This window comes from Psammomys obesus, unplaced genomic scaffold (genome assembly GCF_907164565.1).
Source record: "Psammomys obesus unplaced genomic scaffold, mPsaObe1.curated_primary_1811, whole genome shotgun sequence".
Taxonomy (NCBI): domain Eukaryota; kingdom Metazoa; phylum Chordata; class Mammalia; order Rodentia; family Muridae; genus Psammomys; species Psammomys obesus.
This window is the reverse complement of record NW_026585580.1, coordinates 14,201,806-14,209,621: the sequence shown is the minus strand read 5'-3', so window position 1 is coordinate 14,209,621 and position 7,816 is coordinate 14,201,806. Positions and strand designations below refer to the sequence as shown.

Here is a 7,816-nt window from a genome sequence, read left to right as displayed (position 1 = left end):
CAGAGTGCTCCTTCCCGCTTCACCCACCGCATGGCTAGCCAGTGACGCCATTTTTACTGCTTCAGGTAACACTGGCGTCAGGATACTTTGCGGTGTTCAGAGTCAGACTTACAGCTAAGAAACTAGAAGGGGCTCACGACGGAGCCATACAGATCACGACAGACTATGAGGTGAGTGCAGCGCGGGGGTTCGGAAACTGTCTTCTTATTGATTGTGTGTATTTATAAGGCTTGTTAGTTTCTGTAGAAGCAGAGAACTACGTTTATTTAAAGTTAGTGTACCAGTTTCATGCCTTTAAAACTGACCTCGTAAGAACCATTTTAGAATACTGGTGTTCAGTAGCTCCCAGATTTCTGCTAAAATGCATACTTTCTAACTAAAACAGTTTCAGAAAAATGCCCTTAGCATATTTAGAATTACCTGTTAACAACCTGTCTACAGAGGTTATTCCTCAACACAGTTCTGACTGGATTTCCTGAGCCACATGTCTGACCCCTCACTCATTAGTATCCTTTTGCAGTACTCTGTGTTCGTGTCGATGAGCAGTCTTCAAATGAAGTCATTGAATCTTTCACACACTCTGTAGAGTTTCGTTGTATTCAGTAAGATGCTGAATGCGTGTGTTTCTGACAGATCTGATTTTTTTTTTTAATTTTATACTTTTGATTTTTGATGAAGGGACTGAAACTCCATGTAAAGCCTATACCTTGAATTAGCAGACTTCCTACTTCTCTAGTGCTGTAATTAGGGGTGTAGGATTGCTTGCCTGCCTCAGACCTAAATACTTTTAATTTAATACTAAAAAGCTGTTTGGACAGCTGAGTACTGCTAAACTCACAAATTGCTATCTTTGTCCTCCTGAGTGTTTTCACCAACACACAAATTCAGTGGCAAAAATAAACAGAATTGGCTAGTCGATAATTTTCTTTTTCTTTCTTTTTATTTTTTATTTATTTTATTTTTTTTTTAATTTATTTTTGCTTTTTGAGACAGGGTTTCTCTGTGTAGCCTTGGCTGTCCTGGACTTGCTTTATGGACCAGGCTGGCCTCTAACTCACAGGGATCACCTCCCTCTACCTTCCTGAGTGCTAGGATTACAGATATGCACCACCATGTCAAGCTAAGAATTGGCTATTCATATAGAAGTAAGTGCCTTTCAGAATTGAGACAGATTTTTTTTTTTTAATGGATGAGAATAAAAATTAAACACAAGGGGCTAAAGAGATGACTTAGCAGTTTAGAACACTAGCTGCTCTTCTAGGACCCAGGTTCAGCTGCCAGCACCTACAGGGTGGCTCATGACTCTCTGGGGCTCCAGTTCTCTTCTCGTCTCTGCAGGTACCAGGTGTGCAGGCAAAGTATCCATATGCATAAAAATTAATTATAAAAAAATAAATGTTTAAAAACTGAACACAAATATTTCCTCATAATTGCATTTATAGCTCATTTGTGATGCTAATTAGGAGTAAGCTGAAATTCTAATTCCAGAATGTTTCAACTTGTCCTTAAAACTTGTTTTGGAATCTATTTCTGTCTACCAAAACAATACTGAATTATATCGCTGTAGAAGCCCTGGATTTTTATAGATAATTGTTTTAGGGTACAGCTTTCCTTTTTAATCTATAGAGGACTTGTATTTTGAAAATCAGTCTTTATTCCTTTCCTATGACTTGGTCTTAACATTTTTTAGCAGGTAAGTGAGTAGTCATTGGAAATGATTGTTTTCATTTTATACAAAACCTTGGGCAGATTAAAGAGCTTCCAGGGTGATTTTTAATACTGGTTTTGAGTTACTGCCAATATATGACAGAATAAGCTTCGTTATTTTAACCCCTAAAACTGATTGTCAGTACCAAACATCCCAGACATTCCCCGAATTGATGGTGGTCTGCCTCTTCACTCCACAGATCCTAACCATTCCTGTGAAAGCTGTGATAGCCGTGGGCTCGCTGACCTGCTTCCCAAAACACATGGTTCTCCCGCCTTCCTTCCCAGTAAGACAATTTATACTTCTTGCTAATTGTTTTCTGTTGCTTGTAGCTCAAATGGGAAAGACATTTACTGTTTATCATCATTTATTGCAAGGTGAAGCATTGTACCAGGTTCTTTAGAGAAAGTAGAGTTGGATAAGAAATAGACCCTTCCTTGAAAAGATTTTCTGTAAATAAAGAATAGGAACTGGAGCCTTGATTTGTATAAGCAGAGGGTAGAAGTCGCCCGGCAAAGAAAGAAGGGGGCTTAGAGAGAAAGCACCATGCAGCCTGAGTTAGCAAAGCCTGTCCTGATTCCAAGCCTCCTGTCTGAAAGACCAAAAAAAAAAAAAAAAAAGTGCTTTGTGCACACACAGGATAACAATTTTTTAACATATGAAACTGTTTAATTAGGTTGTTAGCAATTTACAAACCAGTTTGTGAGGCTACATCTCGTTTGTCAGAGAGAGAAGCATCTCCATCAGGAGGGTGAGGGCTTCCACAGTGGACCATTTTTAAAGAGTCCTTTTTAGAATTGGAGAGATGGCTCTGCAGGTAAGGGCCCTTACTGCAGAACCAAGCTCAGGTCCCAGCACCCACTTGGTGACTCATGACTGTCTGTACCTCCAGTTCCAGGGGCTTCAGTGCCTTCTCTGGCCTCTGTGAGATCGAGGCACGCATGGTGCACGTGACTCCCTGCAGACAAACACTCAAGGCACAGAAAATAAAAGTAGGTGCTGTTGCTGCAGAAAAGTTAATTGGCATCAAAATGTTGCTGTGCCATCTGAAAAGCTCCAGAATTACTAACTTTTTTAGCTTGATAAGAAATTTTTTAGTGTTAAAGGCATGTACAGACAATAAAAAAATGTCTTTATGCTTAAAAAAATTCACATACATTTTATTTAATAAGAAAAATTTCCTCTTTGATGTCAACGCCCAACGTTCCTATACAGAAATATAAATAAGTATGTATTCACATAATATATACAACCTACAAATAAATGCGTGCGATCGTGCACATAAAACTGGATATGCGCAACTCAACTATAAACTCTCTTTCTAGGTGGAGTCAGTGTCTTTTTACTTATTTTTAATTTAAATGCTGTTAGGATGTTTTAAGTTGACCTGAGGGAGTGGCTCAGCAGATGAAGGTGTTTGCCACCAAGCACTGCTGCATGAGCCCACACCATACACACACACAAGGGAATAATGTAAATTTTCTTAATTTTAAAGAATGTTTTAAAATGGAGTTTGTGTATAGGTTATTAAGTCTAGTGGAACTTCACAGCTCTGAATATTTCTTGACTACTGTAGATAGTAGTAGTTTCACGTGTGAATCTAGAACACTTGCAACAGTTCTTTCGTAGTTCCATAACTAGTCTCTTACACATTGATGTCCCTGCTGTGTTTCTGGGGTCCTCTAGGAAAGGAATGAGACGTCGTTTATTTCCAGTGACAGGAACTTAGTAGATGAGGTGTGAGGGAAATGTGCAGAGAGGACATAGCAGAAGATTCCAACACATGGATCAACTCCTGAGTGTCCTGATGAGGTCAACAAACTGGGGCAGCTGGAGTGGGGTAGAGAGATTCAGCTGTGGGGAAGGTGCTGGGTTTTTTAGTCAGGATGAATTGAGCAAGTGTAGAAATGTGTAGCCCTCTTCCTGGGTAGAGGTCTAGTGGTAGGAGATGTGAGTGCATATTTAACAGAGCCTAAATCCAAGATTGTGCCCCTTTCGACACAAAATTTTAATGAATAAGTTCAACATATTTAAGTTTGGACTTTAATTAAACCTTCACCTCCCTGTATTGCACTTTGTCTTGACTATATATTAAATCCATGCCTTTAGATTTAATCCCTAAGAACCATATTCTTCCTTCAGTCACCTTTAGAACACTGATCTCTTTATTCTCTGCTAAGTCCCGAAAGGGACTTAGAGCTGTTGGGGGAAACAGTATGTCAGAAAGTATCTCAAATAACTTATAGGTGAATATTTAAGTAGAGTTGCAAAATGAATTTTTTTATCTCTTTTGATGTACCACGTGGCCTAAGAACTGAGGCCGGAAGCAGTTATGATAGGTCTAGAAACTAGACAGCCTTCTGTTTGCCCACCCTCCAAGCTCTTTCCAGACTATTTACCTCTTTCCTGAGACCAAATATTAGAACAGCACATTTCTCATTTTAGAAAATTCTTTAAGTGGGTAGGAATCACATGTACAAAACATATATCTTTTAAAGAATATGTTTTATTTTTACTTGGTTAGATTTTAGAATTCCTTTCTTTCAGCGCAGCCTTACATTGGTATTAACAGACTTTGCATTACAAACCCAAATCTTTACTTAAAGCTCCCTTCTGGGCCTTCTTGGTGTGTTCAGTGTGTCATCCATTGCATTACTTCTGTGATACGCCACAGCAGCAACAACCTAGAAGCTGCCCTGTGATTTCAGTTCCTTTGATTTGGTGTTTTTCTTTAGAATGAGGGGATGGATTTTTGGGTCACTTACAAATTTAAAGATTATCAACTGATGAAAATTCTGAAATTGTGTTTTTCTTCCTTCAGGGAAAAATAGTTCATCAGAGCTTAAATATTATGAATTCCTTCTCACAGAAGGTGAAGATACAACAAATACGGTCTTTGTCAGAAGATGTACGATTCTACTACAAACGATTACGGGGTAATAGGGAGGACTTGGAGCCAGGGAAAAAGTCAAAGGTTTGTTATGTTTTCGAATTCTCAGCTGTCAGGACTTTATGACTGTGGCCGTCCGTGGAGCCGGGACTCACGGCTGCCCTGTGCTTCTTTACAGATTGCAAACATTTATTTTGATCCGGGGCTGCAGTGCGGGGATCACTGCTATATTGGCTTGCCTTTTCTAGCCAAATGTAAGTCTTCTGTCCCTCCCGTTCCGTCGCTCTCCCCGCCAAAACGCGATGCTACGCTGCCACTCTAAGTGCCCTGACCCTGCGTGCGGGAGAAGGCACTACAGGGTGTTGGCAAGTGGGCTGGGTTGCGTGCATGCTGACTTGTGCTTTCCTCTCTTAGCTGAACCCAAAGTGCAGCCCGGGGTGGCCATGCAGGAAGACTTGTGGGATGCTGACTGGGACTCACATCAGAGCTTGTTCAAAGCTTGGATGGCAATAAAGGAGAATGCAGGTCATAGGTACGAGCCTCCCTCTGCTTTCTGATTTTAGCGTGCAGCACATGGGGCAGCTCTGGTGTTACCGCTTTCTAAACGTCACTGCATTTTTAGATTGCCTTATTTTACTTTACAGTCAAGATAGTGGGCCTAGTTCAGACTGTCGTCACGTTGTCATTGGCAGCATATGTTGCTAAGAAATACACACACTATTTCCCCTTTGTTCCAGTGGGTGAGGTCTGTCCTTAAAATCAAAGAAACTACTTGAAATTATCTGTATTTATAGTAACTGCCGTCTCTACCTTAGACACATGTTATGTATGAGAAGAAAGATTGTCTGTCACTGACCTCTCCAAAAGGCAAGTTAGGCACACTCCCAACAGGAGACCAAATTTATCTGTTCCTTGTGAAAAAAGCTGTCTCCTTCCTCTTCATGTGCTAGTCTGTTGCCAGAGGCATATAGGGCCCCTTTAGTTGACTCCTATTGCATCTTTGGCAGGTAGAAATATGCTAATGGAAAACCAGTATTATACCTGAATTCACACACTAAGATGTAGTTTTGGCATTACAGAAGCCTGGCCATTTCATACACATTAAAAAAGAATTTTTCCAGAAATAGAAACATTGACAAGTAATAAGCATTTTTCTCACTTGGTCTACATGATATATATTTGTCAAAATTAAAATATTCTACCATAAGCATATTAGGAAAAATTTAAACCATTAACTACTTTTTTTATTAACTCTGGTTAGCATACAAAGGATGGGTATCACTGTGACGTTTTTCCTGCATATATGATTATACTTTATTCTTACTACTCCTCTAACCCTTGCCTAGCCCTTTCTTCCCCCTAAAAGAACCCCCTCCTTCTGCTCTCATGACATTTTCTATTACCTCCTTTTGGTACCCCATCTCCTTCCTTGAGACCTCTTCCCTTCTCATTCCCTCTCTACTCTTGGCTTTTTTTAAATAGTGTGCTGATAAGTACAGCTTTTTGCAAGTATCTCTGCAGTATGCTGACTTGGCAGACTTAAGGAATATCCCCCTGAAGAGTAGAGATACAACAGTTCTGCTGTTAGTTTTCAAGGAATCTCCATACTGATTGCCATAGTGGCTGGACAAGCATATGCTCCCACCTGCAGCAAATACAGCTCCATGCCACCCTTCCTCACTAAAGTTTCTGTTGGCGTTTGGTTAGTTGGTTAGTCAGTTGTGGGTGTGTGGGTGTGTGTGTGTTTTAAATGAACACATTTTCAAGTGTTTCTGAACATGTGTATTTCTTCCCTTGAGAACTGTCTGTTCAGCTCAGCTCATGAGTTCATTTGTCCACCAGATGGCTCACACTATTAACTGTTACAAATGAGAGTTTCTGCATTGTGACATTTTTCCTTAAAGAAAAGAAAGTTTGGGGTTTGTTTTGCTTTTTGTTTTTTGTTTTTTGTTTGTTTGTTTGTTTGTTTTGTTTTTTCCCATTAAAAATGGTTCCACTGAGTACAGGAAGGCTTGTAATAGCCTCACAAAGAGCTCAGTGATTGAAACTCTCCTTTTTTCTCTGTGTCCCACAGTGGACCTTTTAAAGCATTGACAATCGGCAGGTGTTGATGAATAACTCATTAGTGCCACCCACAGTCAGCAGGCAGGGAGCCTCTTCACTACCATGTCTCCGGACATGCACCTAGCCAAGACCTGGGTTCCCAGCTGCCCTCTGCCTCCCTCTCCTGGCTGACAATGAGTACATTCTCCATGTGCCTATATTTGGGTTACCGTGTTGTTATACGTATTTCAAGAACTTCTGCTGCTTCTTTTATAGTGCCTATATGTGTATGCTTGTCAGTACCCCAGGCTCAGAATTCAGTAGTGCTGGGTTTGAGGATCCTTCAGTATTTGGTCCCGGGTACCTTAGCCCCATTTACAAAGACATTTGGAGTCCTGAACTCCTGACTCTTTAAACACTCATTAGTCAGGACATATTCAGACGAGGTCCTGAGTATGACTGAAAACTCTCTCACCTCTTGAGTTGATGTTCTCATCATGTGAAGATTTTGTCTTGGTTTTCTGTCAAGCAACACCACTTGTTGGTAGTTCTGCTAGAAATCCTGGGGGATCCTGCTAGGGTGTCCACATCCTCCCCATATCAGCCGTGAAAGAATCTTACAACCTTGAATAATACACGTATCTGTCCCAAGTGTTCTGTGGTTCAGCTTTCCTCTTTGTACTTTGAAATATTTTTGAGGACTAGATCATTGATGTAGTTCAGTGGTACCATGCTTGCTTAGCACACAGAGGCGCTGGGCTCAGTCCTCAGTCCCACCAAGGAAAAGAACTGTGAAGACCTACATACATTCCACTGTGCCACTGGAACTCAAGCTTGTCCTCCTCTACAGACTCAGTTCAGAACTACAGCAGGGATTCTTTTATTTTTTTATACTGTTGACAGCTCTCTGCGCCAAAGTAGAGACACATGTATCATTGAGAGCTTACTATAGCTGCATGCCCAGTGCTGAGGGCAGCATTATGTCACCTGCTCTGAGACTCTGAGGAAAGATCACCAAAGTGAAAGAACATCCATGCATTACAAGCGGTGGTGAGCCACAGTGACTTCTAGGCATGACACAACTACTGCACTCTTCTTCTTCTTCTTCTTCTTCTTCTTCTTCTTCTTCTCCTCCTCCTCCTCCTCCTCCTCCTCCTCCTCCTCCTCCTCCTCCT

The 7,816-nt window shown here is 40.9% G+C and overlaps 1 protein-coding gene across 2 annotated transcripts in view; it reads left to right on the top strand.

Annotated features, from left to right (window-relative positions):
- Tmem131 (transmembrane protein 131) overlaps positions 1-7,816 on the top strand; it is a 136,195-nt gene that overhangs the window by 100,429 nt on the left and 27,950 nt on the right. For both annotated transcript variants that reach the window (XM_055606926.1, XM_055606916.1), the window contains exons 18-22: positions 66-170; positions 1,908-1,994; positions 4,530-4,682; positions 4,777-4,852; positions 5,013-5,130. In XM_055606926.1, coding sequence (XP_055462901.1) covers positions 66-170; positions 1,908-1,994; positions 4,530-4,682; positions 4,777-4,852; positions 5,013-5,130 — 539 coding nt within the window. The remainder of the gene's footprint in view (positions 1-65; positions 171-1,907; positions 1,995-4,529; positions 4,683-4,776; positions 4,853-5,012; positions 5,131-7,816) is intronic.